This window comes from Passer domesticus, chromosome 4 (assembly GCF_036417665.1).
Source record: "Passer domesticus isolate bPasDom1 chromosome 4, bPasDom1.hap1, whole genome shotgun sequence".
Taxonomy (NCBI): domain Eukaryota; kingdom Metazoa; phylum Chordata; class Aves; order Passeriformes; family Passeridae; genus Passer; species Passer domesticus.
In genome coordinates this window covers 51,376,630-51,396,993 of record NC_087477.1, presented here as the reverse complement: position 1 = coordinate 51,396,993, position 20,364 = coordinate 51,376,630, and the positions used below count along the sequence as shown (strand labels likewise).

The following is a 20,364-nucleotide window of genomic DNA, read 5'->3' as shown; positions in this document are numbered from 1 at the left end:
GCAGCTGAGGTCACTTGGTCTGTTCAGCCTGGAGAAGAGGAGACAGAAGAGAGACCTCAGTGCACTCTTGTGAGAGGAAGAGGAGGGGCAGGCACTAATCTCTTTCTTCTCTGTGGTGATCAGTGACAGAAGACCAAGGAATGGCCTGAAGCTGTGTCAGGAGTGGTTTAAACTGGGTATTAGGGAAAGGTTCTTCACCCAGAGGGTGCTGGGGAACTGGAACAGGCTCCCCAGGGAAGTGGTCACAGCACCAACCTGACAAAGATCCAGAAGTGTTTGGACAAGACTCTCAAGCACACAGTGTTACTCCTGGCATGTCCTCCACAAGGCCAGGAGTTGAACTCAGTGATCCTGATGGCTCTCTTCCAACTCAGAAGAGTCTATGATTTTATGATTGAGAATCTTGCATAACTGCTCCAGTAACTCTCCAGCTGACATTGGAAATTTCATATTGTTGTTTTTCACAGTCAGGGCAGAAAGTGAAACATTGGTCATGATTAATTTTTAAAATTAATTTCCAATTAAAGGTATTTGTTAAAGGTTGCCATTTTATTCACAGAATAATTTCCTGTGGAATTAGGAGGCTGTCAATTACACTGTCAACAAGGCCACAAATCTCATACTATTTCTAGGCAGAGAGGAAAAAAATAACAGGGAAGCATCTTTTATATATTATTTAAAAACCTTTGAAATGACCTTGAGGACCTTTTCCACAAAATACTTCCAATGCCAGAAGCAGTAAATTCTCAGTCAAAGATGAATCAAAGGCATACAGTACCTGAAACAAGCCCTTTATTACCTGACCCTATCAAACCTGCAGGTAGTCCCCAAAGGGGCCAAACTGGTCTGCAGTAGAGGAAACCAATAAGCCATACAAAAAGAACTGAAAGGACAATGAGGGAAATTAAATGGGCACAGAAGACAGTGCTGAGACCAGTGAAAGGTGAAGAGGGCATTATCCATCCTAGGCTGCCATTTTAGGCCTATAGAGATGCAATTTATTGCATATTGGGTAAGATGTATTAGCTAAATACTGTGTGCTTTTCTGAAGAAAGTGAAAAGGAATAAAAATGATGCTGCAGTGCCCCATCATATGTGACATGCCAGACTACAACTTCTTTCAGTTTGTTATTGCTATTTAAAAAAGAATAATATTCTAGTCAGGCGATAGTTCATGAATTGATTAAATAAATGGTGTCTGACATAATTTCATGCTTAGTACTAAGACAGTGCCCACAGTACTGTACACACAGTACAGTGCCCACAGATATTAGAAAACTTCCTCTTGATTTTACCTCATTAAAGTAATCATGTCAAGGTGACTAATGACTTAAAAAGTAGGAAACAGTGATAACCTGAAGTTTCAACACATCACAGAAACCAAAAATAAACAGCAGAACGTAGAGTAGCAGCAAGCCTCAGTTACATGTGCATGAGAGAAATATTTTTATTTCCCTTGCAAACACTAGAAGGCAAAGTAGTCAACACCATCTGCCCAGCTCTAATTTTAATGTAAAGTTATTCTAAATGAAACAGAGAAAAAACATCAATGGAAAAAAATGATTTAGATATTCTAAAATTAAAACTAAGGACTGTCTCACCAGAAGTGAGATTTCTAAATCTACTTTTGCTTCCGCATAAAATAGGAGATAGCTCTAAACAGAAACCTGAGTCATAGGTTCACACAGCTCTTGGCCTAGCTTTATCCTTTTAGATAGCTGGGCTGAACTACTCTACACATTTCATAACTTTTTTTTTTTTTCTCTTTACACTAAGTAGCTTAGTTGTGGAAATGTAGAAGTATCAATTCCTGACACTGTAGTTTTGAATCCAAAAGTTCATCATAAGTGCTGCACCCTAATTGGAGCTGAGTTCAATCACTCAGAATCCCTGAGATCTAAAGGGACCTCTTGGGATCATCTTGTCCAAACCCTGTGCTCAAGCACAGTCAGCTACAGTAAGGTGCAAGAGAACCACATTCATTCAAGTTTTGAGCATCTTGATGGATATTTAGACTTCTCATGTCACTCCAGTCCTGAACTGAAAAACTCAACAGTGAGCTTTAGCAACCTATTACCATCTGGCTACATATCAGGGATAACCACTAAAAAAATCATCCAACACACCCAAATGCACAAATTAATGAACTAATGAACTAATTTACCTTACTCACTGAACAGAGCTCTTTTGCTGCCCTTGTAAGCTAAAATATAAAAGCACGGAGCTAATGAATTATTTTTATGCTCATCCAGACATACTATGTTTCCACAAATCTATTCATAGGGCTTGGTCTTCTTGGAACACTTGTATTTATCTTTTTTTTATTAATTTTTAAACTATTTACATTTTTAGATATACTGGAATGGCAAACTTTTGGGCAACCTATTAATGAGCCAAATAACTGGGGGTCTGTTTTTAAATTGTAAGGCCTGAATGCTTCACACTCAACTCTGCAATATTGTCACCGACCCACTGCCCAACAAAGGCCACTTCCCTCCTGTGCATCATATATTATTTATTCCAAAGATGGTACACAATGCTTCCCCATCTCTGTAAAACATTTACGCAGCTACGAGGGAAGTGTACTACGTGTGTGGAGTATTACCAAAACTGATCAAACTGGTAAAAATAACATACTCTTCCTGCAGCAAGAATGCCTTGGAACTAAGGAATTATACACTCTGAGTTCAAACATCTTGCCTACCTTGTCTGGTATACTCATCTGCTTCTCTGTGGACCAAATCTTTTACCCGGTTTCCATACAGCAACCTAGAGGAATCATGATCAAAAGCTTTCAAGGTTTCACTGGAGCTGTAAGACTTCTGAGTAGGCACTCTGCACTCCTCATTTTCTGCAGAAGAATTTGTATAGCGGCGCTCCTTGTCCCGTCTGCTCTTTGTCAGCGAGCAGTAAGGCCTACGTTCCTTCACATCCATACTTCATTCCTTCTCTGGGCACATCAGTCCAGCTTTTTGGGAAGTCTTCTCTACATTCAGCTTACATTCACCTATAATAAAATTAGAAAGACAACCACTGATGTGTTACAATGATCTCTAATGGCTGTAATTGATCCCTAACTGTCTGGAACAGAAAGAAAGAAAGAAAGACCTGCTCAGCAATGGGTCAGAAGCACTTCTGTAACATTTGCCAGAATTCCATGCACGAGCTACCCTGATCTAAAACATTCGCAAAAACATTCTTGTGAAAAACATCAACACAACATTACTCATTTTTATACAACAGATTATAAGATCAAAAGCAGAGAGGGATTGGGGCAGAGAACAGACTGGAAAAATAGTAGTTTTTCAGCTTTAAGAATGTGTTGCTTAAGATCTATCTGTAGTTAAGCTGGTTTTTTTTCATTTTCTGAGAAGCCTGCATGCTTAAATGGCAACTCTGGCTTTCTTCTGCTTGTTGGAAACTTGTGGTTTTAATGTCTGAGGGTTTATACTTTTTTGTAGACTTTTAGACTTCTATAATTCTTACTGTAATTGCTATTCTAAGAAAATTATTCTCATCAGAGAATATGTACACATAATTTCACAGCAAGCTACAAAAACAACACAGGTGATGTACAGGAAGGTTTATCCAAGCCAGTATATTCTATGCAAGCTGTGCTAGAAGGCAAAAAAATATTTGATTTGCAAATGACAGTCAGAAATAGTTTTTTTGCCCCACTCATGTTTTTAAGTAATATTACAGTAAGAATCATATTTCTATTACTATTTATTTTGCTTTAATATTTAATTCATGTGTTTTCAAAACAAGACTTCTCGGTTTTCAAAACCAGACATCTCAGTTTAATTTCTTGGGCCCTGCACCCTCAACCAAAATATCTCTTTATCTTATCTCTCAGCAAGAAAACCTGGAAATTCTGCTTTTGTTTTACAAATAGAAGTGCTAAAATAAAGTTAAGAATATAATTTTTATCTTTAAGCAGCTGAGAAGGCATATGCATATCACACAGCAACACATTACAAAACAGCAGCAAACTCCATTTGCACTCTTTTGAGCAAAAATAAGGTTGCTTTACAACTCTTCACTTATTTAAACACTTAATGTCAAATTAATTACTTGTCAGTCCTTAAAATATTTTCAGAGAGTATTTAATTTACTACAGAGCCATGATTCAAGTTTGTGAACAAGGGCCAGTCCTTTATAATTTTGTTTTGCAATTTTCCAAAAAGGTTTTTGCATTTCTTAGACTATGTGAAGCTCAGTTTAGACTCAAGAATAAAGCTCTAAAGACTTCAATTTAAGGAAAAAATCTGCTTTCAAATTTTCAAATTTTAAGTGGTTAACTGAAATTTTTACATGATCAAAAAAAGAAGTTTTACAACACAACAGTTTATTAAATTGATGACTGTTTAACTGTTTGCATGCCCAGGTAGCACATCTTTCTAGCTTATATGAAACACTCAGGTTTTAAAACATTTGATTTACTAATAAATGCAAGTACTTTCCAGGAAAAATCAGTTTACTAGACATGTTATAAACTCTGTGTTTTATTAATATTAAACTGAATTGTGATGTTTAAAAATCATTATTAACAAATACACACAGGAATTCCTTTGCAGTGCAAAGCCTATCTCCCCTTTCATCTAAGCATGTCAAAACTTTAAAGGGCCACTAATTCCTAGTGTTTCTAAACTGTACCATGGGAAAACTGGTACACACTATTCATCATCATGACTATTCACCATCAAAGAAGAAATAATTTTTATTTTTATCCAAGTTTCCAAAATCCTTTTTAATGTTAAAAAAACAATACAAAACAAAACCCCAAAACAACAAAAAAGCACAACAAAAGCCAAACCAACAACCCAAACTCTTATTTGCAGAACACATTGTTACTATAGCAAGCTGAAATCCTCAAACATTTAATCTATGCTCCAGCATGAAGAAGTACTGATCTGCTTCTCACAGAAGTCAATGAATTTAATAAAATTTCAAAAAGCAGTTCTCTGGGTTATCTATTGTCTCTCCAGCCAAAGAATGAAAAGATTACAAAAATACAAGCTGTTTAACAGCACCACTTTACAGAGACACTTTAGCAGTGATTATCCTGCCAGAATAATGAGGACTACTGGATTATTTTTGAGCATTTTTGAAAAAAAAACCACCAAAATAATAGCACAAACAATAAAACAAACCTGTTAGGTTTTAAGAACATGATCTTTTTGAATCTGGCATTATACAAATCACCTGTTTACTTTCAGTAGCCTTTAACTTTAAAAATTAATAACATGTCTCAGCAAGTCTTAGGAAACAACATCCTCAGGCTTGTGTCTGAATTATTTCATCAGTGAATTAATACACATATCTAATAGAAGACAGAATAAAAGCTATCTTAAAGAACTGTCTACAAATAAATGTTCTTTACTGTGATCAGACAACAAGCAGAAAGGGAGAACACAAACATATTTACAGAACACAGAAACAAATATCAGAATTAATGTTTAAGCAGGGTAAGTCAGCAGTGACAAGTCAAACAAAAGGAGACTTGCAGACGGCTTTACTACATCTTTACTTGAATCATTGATACATTATGAATCACCACTTTTTCTTCCCTAGAAACACTTTTCACACCCGAATGAGAGAAGTATTTTCAATTTTTGAGAAAATTTTAATAAAAACCCAAACTCATTTACTGCATCCACCCAGCCCCTTTCTTTGTAAGGCCACTACTAAAATACTAACAAGATTTCCCATTCATATCTTCACAGATTTAAATGAACCGCTGCTGCACAGATTTGATCATATTTCCTTTTTTTCTTTTCTTCTCTTTCCTGTAACATTAAAGCTGCATCTCAGGGTCTTGGCGGGGATAGACAAATGCACAGCAACTAATTTAAAAAATCAGATTAAAATCTTAAACCAAGGAGAATTAAATTTATTTTCAGATGTATTATAAAACACTTGCTTTCATCTGCAAAGAATTTTTGCCCATATGTCAATATTTATGGTCTATCAGGTTGCTTCACCCCAACTAAATGAAGTAATTTACACAGAGCAATATTTACAAAGGTATTGAACTACTAACACGCTCACAAAAGGATGGCAGTTCAGCTCTGCTATACACTGCTGCCTGTGTTATATTGCAATGCTAACATGAAACAGCCTCATGGATTGCAGAAAATGTAAAAAAAAAAAATCACTGGTGCATGCCACTACTTCAAGTTTCTGTGCAATATTTTTGAAAGTATAAAAATTGAGGATGCTCATCTGTGTCACTGAGCATTGGGGTCTCCCATGACCTCTTCAGTGATCTCTGCAGAGTCAGGGGCTCCTGGCTGAATTCCACAGGAGGGTGTTCACTGAGCACCAGGCTGACATGTCAGCTCTCATACAGTCACGCTCAGCCCACTCCTCTACACGGCTCAGCTGATTGCACACCCAGAATCTACTTTCCCAGACTCACTCCAAATTTTAAAAACAGCTTGAAACCATCAAAAGGAGATGTCCATTTAAAAAATAATACTTAAATATTTCTTTCAACTTAATTTAGAAGGAGAAAAGGAGAGAAGCAATTCTTGTTGTGATCAGCTCATTGGGATCAAAGAGCTCATCCCCTTATGAGTCATGCTACATTGTAGACCTCTGCCCTCATTAACACCTTTAGCACAATATTTAATTTCCAAGTCTAATAAGTTATGTGCAATTAATAATTAAAACAAATAAATAATCAAAATTCCTTCTTTTACTCTAAGTGTTGCAGAGACACCAAGTGCAAACACTAAAACTGAGCACAAGGCATGTTCACACTTGAGTGTCTAAGCTACCACAGGAGCTTCAATGACTGATGTCTCAGACACAAAGTTGACTACTAGTGTAGTTTACACTGCATTTAAAATTTACCAGGACAGCCTTTCATCAGTTTCTCTTACTCATCTATGGCAAGATGAAATAAAATTGACATAGTGAAAAACAAAAAAAAACAAACAAAAACAAAATCACAATTACTTAGCTTTTTTCAATAAAAAACACTTGATAGTTAAGTTCTACACTGCGACACAGAAAAAGTACAACAGACATATTTAAGCTGGTAAGATTAAAAAAAGGCATTAAGGTCATGCTACAGAGTTATCCAAAACACCCAGGTACAACTTTAACATGCCTGCAGGCATTTAAAATGTTACAGAAAATGACTGCATTTCATTCAACACCTTGAACTCGGAGTTCCTCAAAGGGCTGTTGCAGTTTGGCAGCAGGATGGCAATCGTGCCCAAGGTACACAGTGCTCCCTCCCCATCTCTCACTTGGAGAAACTTCTCCCAGCATTAAACATGATTCAATGAACATCAATGTACCTGACTAAGAAGACTAAATATACCTCAGTATTTGATATCCTTTGATATCTAAGAATCTACAGAAGCATGAAAGAGTAAACAGGTAAGAAATAAAATATGTTTGTTGTCAAAATGACAAGATAATTGTATAGAAAAGATTATGTCACTGCTTAGGTTGGTTTATGGATCTTCTATAGTCCCTTTCAACATCTATATCCATTTTAGACATTTCTAATCATACAAAGCAAAACTGGAATTAGTTCTAAGAATAATGAGAGTCATTAATATATACAGAACTGGAATAGAAAATATTCAGAAAAAGAAAAGATAAAATTTGTACACTTCTCTGTCACAGGAGAACAGTAAGAGAGTTTGAATTACAAGGAAACACAAACTCTCCTCCTCAGTCTCAAGGAGAAGCAGCAGCAAGGAAAGCAGCATGCTGTTGGAGCTGAGCCCTGCTTCCCTCCCTGCGGCCAGCAAAACTGAGACAGGGAAGGAACTCTCATATTACATATCATAAACTTCCCTCCCAACATCTCAATCTAAAAACTTAGACATTCCAAAGAATCATAGTATTCCCAGCTGCAGAGATCTACTTTATCTTTTAATTATTATTTTTGTTATTAATTATCATTATTACAAATGAAGAGTTATTGATCCTTCCACAGTGCCTCCTAGGTGAAAGCACAGTCTGAACCCTTGCTTAGACGAGGACCAAATCTGCTTTCATGGTTCTACATAAACACAAGCAGTACAAGAACCCTAAGATTTCTGGGAGAAGAAGCAGGCTTGAGCTTCTGTCTGGAAAAAGAGCAGAGGATTTTATGGGCTGCAAGCTAAGACAGTGCCCATTCTCAGCATTGACAACAGTTGCTGAAAATAGCATCTAAGTAGGGCTGTGCAACAGATACATGTCTGCAAGTGCCATTATTTTCATTAAATAATAATTTCCTTTGTACCTGTAATTGTTGACCAGGTTAAATGAATGTAAATACTGCATTAGTTACAAATTGCACTAGGTATAGCATTTCACAGCCTTTTAACAGCAAAAGAACAAAGCAAAATTCAACTGATACAGGTAGATTAAAAAGCTTATAGGTACAATATGCAAAAATTAAGAAAATCTTCTGTCCACAAAAAAAAGTCTCAATTCGCACAACTAATCACCCATAAAACCTATTACAAACAAATACTAAGAAAAACTCAAAAAGCATAAAAGAGTGATGAAATTTCCACTTCAATGGCTGATAAAGCGAGATATGTCAGAAATCAACTGAGCTGGAAAAATGACACTTTGAAGAGGTGCTTAGGATGATCTGTAGCCATGGTGTGCCATTAGTCAAACTGATGACTCTTAATACATGGACATTTCAGGTCATCATATCTAGAAACTCACTTAATATAAAAAGTCTGTCTTCCAGCGTAGAAACTAGAGCGAATATATCCCAAGTCAGCCTTCCTAAGGGGGAGTGAGAAACAGATGGCCTGTCAGACAGTTCACAAACTACAATTTAAAAGAATCCTTCTGAAGATACTAACTAACCCTACATTTTAGAATCAAATTAAAAACAAACAAAAAATCCCAGCCAAAAAACCCTCACAAAAACATGAATGCGAAAAAAAGAGTAGCAAGTAAGACAAGTAAAAATTATTTTGTATTTTTCTGCATCAGCCAGAGAAACAGAACACTCATATCTACCATCACAACAGGATGTAATGTTAATATAAAAGTTACTTTACATAATCTATCTAAAAATCTTAACTACATTAGAGACAAAATAAACAACAAATAAATGTACTCTGTGTTCATTACAGAAGTTTCTTGCAATAAGAGTCAGGAAAATCAGCAAGATAAAGACCTCTGCAGCATCCTGGTTAGTCACACACATAGATGTTTATATAACAATACCGGTGCCATTACTTAAAATTTAAATCCTTGGGAGTTGAGGGAAAGAGGAAAAGAACACCTCATACTTTCCCTCATATGGGCAGAAAGACAAAATGGAATGATGGGAGCCAAGGGAGCACAGCTTAGGATTGCATTTTCCTGGGAGGGTACGAGGACACAGAACAGCATTTGAGATGGAGCTACAACTATTTCTGCCTGCCAGGAGTCCCAAGCATGGCTACAAACCTTAAGACAAAATTGAAAATAATCCAGAACTGGCCCCACAGGTGCAGCCTGGGGCTGTACTCATTATTAAATCACCAAGCAGGCCCTGCAGAAAACCCAGGGCTTGCAAGGAGGGAGGGCTGAGCCACTGCACCAGCTGGAACAGACCCTGCAGAGGAGCTCGGTCCAGGGTCACACTGACTACTCCTGCTCCTCCTTTGGAGGAAGTACCATGAACCCTGATCTTGAGGAGAAGCATCTACCTTTAATGTGGGGAATTTGTATAAAAAGTGTTTTATCTCAAGGGCTGAAAGAGCAACGTGAGAAAGGGAACACCAAGACCAAAAGACACTAATAATACAGTGTGCTCCTTTAGTAAAAAGTAGGATGAGAACATGTGATGAAAAGACAGAGGGAAAGGAAGTGAGCAGAAATGCCGCAGTATAAAGAAAAAATGAATAACAAAACAAGCTCAAGACACAAAGAGGAGAGAGAAGCACTCAGTAGCACTCATTATGGCACCACTGGGGAAGACAAGTGACACAGCAAACCTGGCAAGAGAAAAGAGTTTAAGAGAAAAACAAGTGGAGGAAGAGAACAAAGAAAACTTCAGAAGGGAAGAACTTTGTGACTCATTTACTTCAGCACAGAGTATTAAACTTGTAGAGTCAGCACTGGGCAATTCATTACTCAGCAGCAACTAAAAAGGCCCGAGTACTTCCCACTACTCCTTTAAACTTGAAATTCATCCTTTATGCCATCATCTCCTTCCCTATCTCATCCTTTACACACCCCTTTTCCGTCACTGTGTTCTTACTCAAGCTATCTTAATGTTATCCTAATATATGCAAGCATAATTCCTTTTTGAATCATGTCTCCCAAATCTACTTTTGCACCTGCTTAGAGCTCTCCCACAGAGTCCTCTTTTGTTGTGGAACAAATATACAGAAATCTAGAGATTTTGTAAAACTAAAACAAGTGGGATGGAGAACCTGGCACAAGAACAACATATAACAAACCATGAACATTAGCAAAGGTGCTACAGTCCCTGTTTCCCCAAGCAGGGAGCACAGCAGAGTCATTTCTGTATTTCTGTTTGGAGAACAAAGCTGTCAGTATGTCAGCTTCACCATCTGAAGAGACTGTCGATCATTCACGTCCCCCTTCAACAACTTAGAGTTAATTTCCAACAATTTGACAGTAGTGAGGTTTCAAAAACAATACATCTCTCAAGTCTCTATACGGGAAATGAAGTATATTACATGTGACATGCAAGAGCTGGGCATACAGTCACAAGGCTGAGCTGAAAATATTACTGTGAAGGTGTCTGGAAATGAAAGGAGAACCTGAGGAAACTGTAACAAGGATGTCATTGCAGACACATGGGAGAGGGAAGTGAAAAATAGCTAAGTGTAGGTGCTGAAGCTATTGCTTTGGTTGCATGACATAGGATACACAGGCAGCATCAGCCTTGGTTTCCAAGCACAGCTTCTCACAGTGAAGACTGAAATTCCACATAAACAGGAGTCATTCACAAGATTTTCCTTTCCCTTATGATCTGACAGGTAACCAGATTTTTCAGTTCCAATGTCATTATAATGAGGATGCTGTTGCAGCCTGGTAACCTGGAGAATTATTTAGACTCATGTCTATGAAGAATGACTAGTAAGATTTTTAAGGCATACTGACAATTGTTTTAGTGCTCAAGTACTCTGTTTTGTTCAAAGTTATCCCCTTGCCCCCCCTGGCTGACCTGCTCAAATAGCAACAAATGAAAACCACAGAGATACAAACAAGAAAATTCCCAAACATAATCCCCACAGAAATGAGTACTCTGTATTCATACTGTCACAACATTCACCTACTACTCCTAATAAAATAGTATAAAATATTATTTACAAATTCCACCATAAGATGTAGTAAAGTACTGCTTAACTTGATTATGTTCACAATAGCAATCCCTACTACTGTATTTAAGCATCTATCTATTCAGATGGTATCAGCTGTTCTGTGTTCCTCTATACTCCCCAGGTTCCTGCTTCCCCCTCTGCACAAGCTGTGGCCTCTTGTCACAACCTCTAATTGTCTCTTCTTCAGCACAATCCAACATCAGCAGACAGTAAAGGCTGGAGGTTGTTTGCCCTGCTGGATCACTTCCTTTCTGTAATCCCTGTTCTAACTCCTTCAAAGCATCCCTTTCATTGCATCAGATTTTTAGCCTTACCTTAAAGGGCATACAAAAACTTTTTGTCCTGTAATTACCCCATTCCACTTTTACCTCCCAGGTTTTGTCTCCAGTTTCAACAGAACTAAGACTCTGATTAGGGCAAACAAAAGAATAACGCAGTTTTAAAATAAGTTCTTTGGCTAACTATGTGAGACACAAAATTTCCCACAGTAATTAGCAATTGTGTTCAGAGGAGCACACTGCTCTCTGGAAGTGCCCACACAGCCTCCTCTGGCATGACCCTACCTGACTACCAACCAAGACCCTCTCTCAGAACTACTTAAAGAACAATTAACCCTCAATAATTCAAAGCCTCCTTCAGGAAGCTGGGGAAGTAGGATGAAAAACTACCTCCTGCTGCCCCCCTCCTTCCCTGGTGTGTGTTACCAGGTAAGGCACCTGGCTGTGCTTCCACATGCTACCGAATTTCAAACATGCTGACCCTGCTGCTGACCTGCTGCTGGAGAGCCCAGTGACAGCACCTGCACTCACATGTCAGAGAACCAATCTCAACTTTAAAATATGCTTTACTGCCAAATTATTCCAGTTCTGCAAAACAAGCACAAGCTTCTACAGGAAGTATTGAGCTCCTTCATATTATGCTTCTTTAAATTCTTTAAATTACCTCTTCATATAATACTGAGAATATCTCAGTACACACAATGATTAAACATCCTTCTAATTAAAGTAACAATCTACTTCAGCAACAGATCTGAAGGTGACCTTTAAAGAATGGGCTAGTTCTATCATTACCAACATAAATGAAACTTTGGTCTCCAAACACATGCACAATTAACTGTAACTGAATAATGAAAATATTTCCCAATTATCAACTAAGTCCTTTTAGATCCAATAGGAGTTTGTGGAGCAGTTCCACAGGTCAGTCACGCCAGAAGTAAACAATATGTAATTGTATTTCTTATCAAGTAAGTTTAGCAAGCAGAGGTGCAAGACAAAGGCAGGAATACTGGAGGCTTCCACTCATTTACAGGATACAGAAGACACAAGCAGAAGAAGAAAGAGTCTTTCCTATGGTGACAGTCAAGATGCCTTGCCCTTGTCCATGCCTTGGACTACATGGGTGGATGAGCAGGTAGTTTAATTCCTATTCTTTTTCAAATATTTATAAATCCTTTTTAATATGAAACATAAAGTGGATCATCCATCTTTTGCATGGCCTTATACTTAATATGAAACTACTTGTGATTTTCTTATTCTGTATTTAAGGGCAAAAACAACAGTTCCAGTACAGGCACTTCCAAGCATTAACTTTTTGCTGAATTGTCTAGATACTGGAGATAGTTTTGTAGAAACAGAAAGAGGGCATGAGATGCATGACAAGATAGGATCTAGAAACTTTCTTGATCTACACGATGCAGCAGAGGGGCTCATGTCTCTCCTAAAGTGAAGAACTCTAGAAAAGTAGGAAATCCAAGGTGAAGTTCTTTAACTACATTAGCTACATTCAGAAGAATTTAGAAAACTTTTAGTAAAAAACTGATCCTGAGGGGTGGTTCAGAACTGAAGAAATGCAGGCATTAGAAAAGAAGGAAACCTCATACACCTGCACCTGAACTTGGTGGCATCAAAATTTTGTCTCTGTATTTGCACAGCTCAAGAACGTGCTTCAAAAGGCAGTACTGAGAGATTGGTCTGTACTGGAAAATTCTGGCAGCACAGTTGAATTTACTAGAAGTCATAGCTTAAGCTAGCAAAATCTATTGTGCAGATGCAGCAATGCTGACAGAAGAGTGCACTTTTAAAACCACTGATGTAGATAAGCTCTGAGACTGGAGCCGTTCTGATTAATATCATAGGCTCTTAACGCACCCAGGTGAAAGGATGAGCACACCCAGCAGGGTGAATGAAGGGGTTCAGACTGCTCAGCTATCATTTCTGGACATACTCATCTTCTGGGGAGGGCTCATTCAGCTGGGAACAAAGAATGTGCTACTCCACACCTTCGATTCATACCCACACTGCCTGGTAGTGCTGCACAGAGCTGCCGGGTAGAATTAGTAATATAATTTTTGTGCTGAAGTTAATTGAGGCTTCCAAGAAGCAGGCTTCAGAGAGAAAAATATTTAACAGAGATTCTTTGCTGGTACTGGGAGAGTTTATCTTTCATATGGGGGAACAGGAGAGATAAAGGAAATCTTAATATTCCTGTTTGTCAGTTGGGGCCTCCAAATAACTGAATAGAAGTAGATGTAATCAAAGAATTCTTACATACAATCAGCAAGCAGTGCAAACAAAACCCATAAAAAAGACCACAGCTGTAGCTGAGAAAGACAGACTTGTACAGAGAGTCTGAAATATACTGATGAAGACTAGAGCAAAGAAGGTAAAAGAGAGATTGGAAAGTTAAGAGCTATTTTATAGTTCTGTGGAATGATTAGACAGATACCCATCAGATCTTATCCATTTGCAGCTCTTACTTAATACTTAAAAAGCTTAATTGAGCATTACAAAGCTGGTGAAATGTGTAAGTACACATACATGTACATATAAAAATAGATGTTTAATACATATGAATAAAAACCACCAATGAGAGACATGCTGTGGGGAAAGTATTACTGGTAGTACTCTTCTCCTAAATCTAAAGTAAAAAGCTCACTCTGTAGCTAACCTAAGTCAAGAGAGCTTGGGAAGTGTACGTACCTAATCTAACTCCCCTGTGCTTTCAGCAACTGTACATAACAAACCACCAAGATGCTGATAAATTGTCCCTTCATGAATTTATGGTAAAAGTGACCAAATCAAGACCACCAGGGAGCATTGGAAGGACACGGCGGGAATGTTCTTACACCTATTAAGTTTTTCAGTAGTTACTCTTCTGTCTCCCCTGAAGAATAACAGGAGATCCTCTCCATTAAAAAAATAATGTGTAGGAGTTTTTAAATATAGGTTACAAAGCCATTAGTAAAATGTGCAAAATACCATTGAGTAGAAAAATTCTATGCTGGTTTTGGACTTTGAAGCTAAAAAACCATAAAATTAATTGCCTCCAAATTCCTTTTATCTATTTAGTCAACTAAAATAAGATTTATTATGGGAACAAAACCAGCATCACTAAAAATAGTGAAATGTTGACAATTATGTATTGCTTTATATTTCCTTACCTGTTATTCCCTTAGGGCTATGCTCCTCCGTACCTAAGGGAGAAATTAGAAGCTTTTGGCAAAGGTGCCAGATTTATCAGGGGCTGCTGCCTAAGAAATACTGTCTGTCAGCAAGTCAAAAACATTGCACTCACTGTCCTGCAGAACTGTTAAATTAGAGATTGTGCCACAGTGACTCAGTAACAGCTACAATATAAGAACTAATGAGGTAGCACCTTACCTCACCAGGGTATCAGTCCTGAGTGCTTGCACAGACCAGCTCAGTCCGTGCCGTGCTTGAGACAGGACACAATGCAGTTTCCTTAGAAAGCAGTCTGTCAGACTCAATTTCTGAATTCAATTGAATTTCTAAATGCCTTATCCATGAATCATGAAGCAGTTTGGCTTCATGAGACATAGTTCAGAGTCACAAAGTACCATTTGCCAGAATCCTGGTGATAAAATTCTAGAATCTGGGTCTTCACGCAACCAGAGGGGAAAAAAAGGCTTGGGAGTGTCTTGAGAGAGTCTATGTTCTCCCTGTGGACTGAAGACGAGACAAACTGAATTTGGCAGATGCTTACAAGAAATTCAGTTTAAAATTTATTTAAAATAAAACAAAATAAACAAAAAAGCTCTTCTTTTTAAAAAGCACAGTGAGGAACAATAGCAACTATAATAGCCATCCCTTTCCTTCTCTCCCCCTTGCAGATGCTCTCAGTCAAACACTCATCTGAGATGACCAACCCTGGATCCTGGTGCTCTGCAGTCTAATGGGCCTGAGCAGCCCTGGGATAATCCCACCCCTCTCCTGCTGATGCTGGGCCTTGGTGCAGCACACAGGATGGTTCTGAGGCTGGGAGAGCAACAAGGTTCTGATAGGGTTTGGAGAAAACAAGCAGTACAGCATTAGCTTATTGCTTGTATCTTTGCTTTAGCATTAAAAAAAAAGACCTCCTTAGCCAGATTTTATTAAGTTTCTGACCTGCAGCTATGATTTCAGTCAGTCTGAGTGCATTTGGTAGTGTTGACCGACACAGTTCTCTCAGAAAGAAAATAGAAGACAGATGCTCGTGATTTCAGAAAGCTTTAATCTAATTTTATTTCTATATATGAAGTAGCATAATAAATAGGATTCTTGTTAATGCTGGTGAAAGGCCAGAGGTTTTGCACTGGCTGGACAGCACAGGGTCTCAAGAGCTGTCTGGCCTTGTTTTCACCTGTCTGGTTTTATAAGTTGCCAGGCGGTTGAGCAATTATTGCCTGGCCTGACCCCCAAAACACAGAGGGAACATCTGACACCCTGTAGTAGTCACTGGGTAACAGGAAGAACCCTTTGTGTCACTTGAGGCTGGGGAAGGCTTTGAAGCAAACCTTAAAACCTAGGCTGGGACTGATGGAAATAAAGCAGGCTACAATAAAGCATATAAAACCAGCCCTAAGTGGACCAGCATCAAGTAAGATGCCAGACCCACTGTGAACACTGTGCTCTCTGCAGTGGAAGGCACAGAATGCTGGTGACTTCATGGAAACACCCCCTCACCTGCCAGTTTATTTCCACCCTCACAACCCAGAGGAACAATTAACACTAAAAATGGCAGGCACTTGGAAATTCTGTTTAACATTCTTAAGAGTATTATTACAAATACTTATATGTTTTTATACATTCTATGGAGTGTAACCATGTTGAAATATTAACTGGACCACTAGGAAAGTCTTAGTTCATTGTCTATGGCACATGCATTTTAAGTGAAGAAGATTCAGAATGTATCTACAAAGTGCCCTTTCCTGTCCACAAGGAACAGTTTTTAAAAGCAAATCGAGAACTGTAAAAGCTTTGGATGATTTTTAAAAACTTGGTTTCCTGAGAGGTGTGGACATAAACTTTCCAGTCCCTTTGCACTGCTTTTCCCCTACTTTTTCCATATGCAAACCCTTTGTCTTTAGCAGCTCGCAGTAGAGAGTGACAGTGGTAATGGATGCAGCCACACAAGCTCTCATTTGGGCAATAGCATCTGACTGATGAGTGGTGTGTTATAGGACACTAACGACATGCTAAACCATGGCATAATTATTACACACTGCATCCAAGTTCCTATTTTCCAGATTTATAATAATAAGCATCAATAGATGACAGAATTTTAAAAGAAGAAACTTTAGAGAATATGGTACTAAATTTGACCTGCTGAAACAAAAGAATTTTAAAGACTGTATCATTAGAAGCTAACAATTTTGAGGAAACTATAAACAGTCTGTATTTTAGGTAGGCAAAACTATTCATGACATCAAGAAAAGCCTTACCTTCCACTGCATATCAGTTATAAACAAGACAATCTTACTATCTTTTTTTCAAGTTCATTTTGCTACTATGGATATTAAATTATTTGTTTAGATAAAGAGGTAATTTATATATCTAGTAATCACATTATGGGTTAAAAGGTCTGCGTTATTACTAACACTAATAAACTCATTTGGATTACTCACTGAAATAGCAAACCCTTTTCACAGACGTTCTTTGTTCCATTACTGTGTAAAACCTGTGATTAATATTAACCTTTATCTTAACACTGATCCTTACAAAATTCAGAAGAAAATATTCTCTTTCTCGATTCTTTGGAAGAAAATGCTGTTTCTCCCACAGATCTTAAATACCCAAATTCCCAGAGACTGTTTTGTGAAATGAATCCTTTGATGAGCTTCAGAATAAGGCATTTTAACAAAATACTCAACCCTGTGTCCATAGTGTGCTGCTGCCACTATTGCTAACAATTATAAGGTTCCAGTACTGTGAATAATTCAGAAACTCATCTGTCCCGTTCAGTGTAAAGACAATGTTGAGAGAAAAAGGTCACTTTTTTTCCCCTCTTCCAAGTACTGACTTATGCACCCCAGCCCTGGTCTTATCGCATGATACACCAAGTGTTTGACATGCATCCCCTGACAGCTTCTTAGCAGCAGTTAGTCTGTTTAGCTTAGACTCCAGAAATAATAGGAGCACAAAGGACTGACAAGTTTCAGCAGTCACACACAGAGCACCAGCACTCAGGTTTGCAGGAGCTATTTCAGATACTTAATGTACAGTGGGTCTAATGCTTAATTACAAAATAGACAGATGCCAACATAGGTATTGTAACTGGGCAATCTGATACTGATGCACAGAAGCAGTGGTACTTGATAAACATTTCTTAAACAAAAGTATGAGCATTATAATCACCTGTTTCTCAAAGACTAACACTTAAAACACACTGCTCCAAGCCTTTTTTGAAGACTTTAAATTCAGTTCTACTTCCTCTTTAATCTTGTGATTAGCAAGGACACGGAATGCTGTCAATTTATACCCATACAAGATGCAGTTTTATTTGAAAATGATATCTGTCAGAGCAAGACAGACTCATGCAACATAGTATTTAAGGGATTAATTACTGTTTACTTGAAACTTCTCCTCCCTTTACTTAAATAACCTTTTTATTTTGCCAAGCAAGCTTATTCTAAATATGTACACAAAGGATACTATAGTGAATATTTCATCTTTCAAAAAAAGATTAGTTAAAAATCTAACATTGTATTGAATGCATCCACATGCACTGATCCACATGTTTGTGTTTAACCATGAGAAAAGCCAGAAAAGCATTTTTACCCATCTCTTTCATTCTTTTCTTTCTCTGGCTGAAATCAACTGAATTGTCAAGGAAGATGACCACCTAAACGCAATAGAAAGATTTATGACACTCTTCTTCTTAAATAAAAAGTGAAACCCATAAAAACCCCAAACACTCTCTTCAGGGAACAAACTAACCCACTCCCCAAAGCCTTAGTGTTCAAATAAGGTCTAGCAGGTCATGGTTTGTTCTGCGACATCTTTCCCCCATTTCCTTCTTCCTTACCAAATAACTTTAGATACATCACAGTGTCAAATTTGGTCTCCTGGTTTTGCTGAAGGACTTTTCTATGTCTTCATTATTGAGATCTATGAACTCTCAGGCTTCAGCTGAAAGAAGAGCAGCACTCTGTCCTGAGGATGGTAATCTTTGTCCCAAGTGCCCTTCTCTCAGAATCATGTCTCTTAATCATAGCTAAAAATTATCAATTTCACAAAAATTAAAAAAAAACCACCCAAATTACAAACAAACCTCTACGTGTTTCCACTTCTTATAAATTTTGTTTTAATATTTCCTTGTGAGAAAATACCAGAAATAGATATTTGTCATTCTGACAGCAGGACAAAGCCCTTGTTTCTAATTTAAAATCTCCCTATATATCTTGAGTCTATACAGACTATCACCATCATGCCAAAGAGTCAAAAGTGGTTATAAACTTCCCACCTTTCAAATGCTGCATGTCTGCTATCTCCCATTGCAAACATCCTGTGCAAAACTGAGTAATCCAGACAGTCATAAAGCAGTTCTTGATCATTTTATATTGTCATCTCAGCATCTCTCCAAAAAAATTACATTATTACCACATGAAGTTTTGGATTATGTCAGGTACTAAAATATTCAAATAAACACCTAAGCTCCTTTGCACAACTCTAGGAAAACAAGATATTATTTTGTCTGGTAAGAGAGCAAATCAAATATCTGTTCTGTTCTTTTGCTGGAATTTACATATCCATTTATTCTAAATGATATAGCAATTTTAAGAAAAGGATTTTTTTCCCCTTCAGGCATCCTGCCTGAACATCCCACATACAAAGAGAATACTGGGGACTGTTAGGCTGCTCTTCTATCAATTAATAGAGCAGCTACTGCACCTGCAAATGGGAATCAGGCAAGCTGCTGATCACAAAAGCAGCTGCAGGCTCTCCTTAGCCACACAACCTACAGAATCAAAAAATCATTAAGGTTGAAGCAAACCTCTAAGAGTATTGAGTCCAAAGTCAAGTCCACAATAAAAATGTGTCCCCAAGTGCCACATCTGCATTTTTTAAAATACCTCCAGGGATGGTGACTCAACCATCCCTGGTTGAGCAGCTTCTTCCAGTTCTTGACAACCCTTTTGGTAATGTATGTGTCCTAATAACCAATCTAAACACTCCCTACCCCCAGCACAGCTTAAAACTTGAGGCTGTTGATTCTCATCTTCAACAAATACTTCAGCCCTAGAAGCCAGCCTGACTCTTCAGGACAAAATACTTCCCCAAAGGCCATGGCAGAGTAAGATGCCCAGCATACAGAAGATACATCTAGAAATTCATACCACAAGTTCAACAAATTACTGCAGCCATTTTTGTTGTTTTATAAACAACAAAAAACATTATAAAAACAGAAAAGAGCAAAAAAAAATTATATAAAGCTCAATATAGATTATATTCAACTTATCACTAGACAGAGCAACTCCTATTTAGACCAAAACTTTTAACTAAGAAATGGAAATAACTCTCTTATTCCAGTGTTTTATTCTCAAGGCAATAACAACCAATAACATCATTGTGCTCTGTAAAATTGCTGATGATTTTTCATATTGGAAAAAAGTCACAAGTTTGGTTTTCTTACACTTCTTCTAGTGATGAGTAAAAAAAACCTGAGGAGCAGAGCAAAAAAGACAATTCATTCAAGGCAATTAATTCAAAATAATTGATACCATTAGGTTTACCTGTCCAGTTCAGACTCCTGTTCTCTGGGCTGCTGTGAT

General features: G+C 37.7%; 1 protein-coding gene across 32 annotated transcripts in view; it reads right to left on the bottom strand.

Moving 5' to 3' along the window:
* TENM3 (teneurin transmembrane protein 3) overlaps positions 1 to 20,364 on the bottom strand; it is a 1,290,895-nt gene that overhangs the window by 309,554 nt on the left and 960,977 nt on the right. For 31 of the 32 annotated variants that reach the window (XM_064417780.1, XM_064417778.1, XM_064417776.1 and 28 more), the window contains one exon: positions 2,705 to 3,007. In XM_064417780.1, the coding sequence (XP_064273850.1) occupies positions 2,705 to 2,936 (232 nt within the window). In that variant the 5' untranslated portion in view covers positions 2,937 to 3,007. Of the gene's footprint in view, positions 1 to 2,704; positions 3,010 to 20,364 lie in introns of those variants that run through there. The other variant, XM_064417797.1, reaches the window with a different exon arrangement.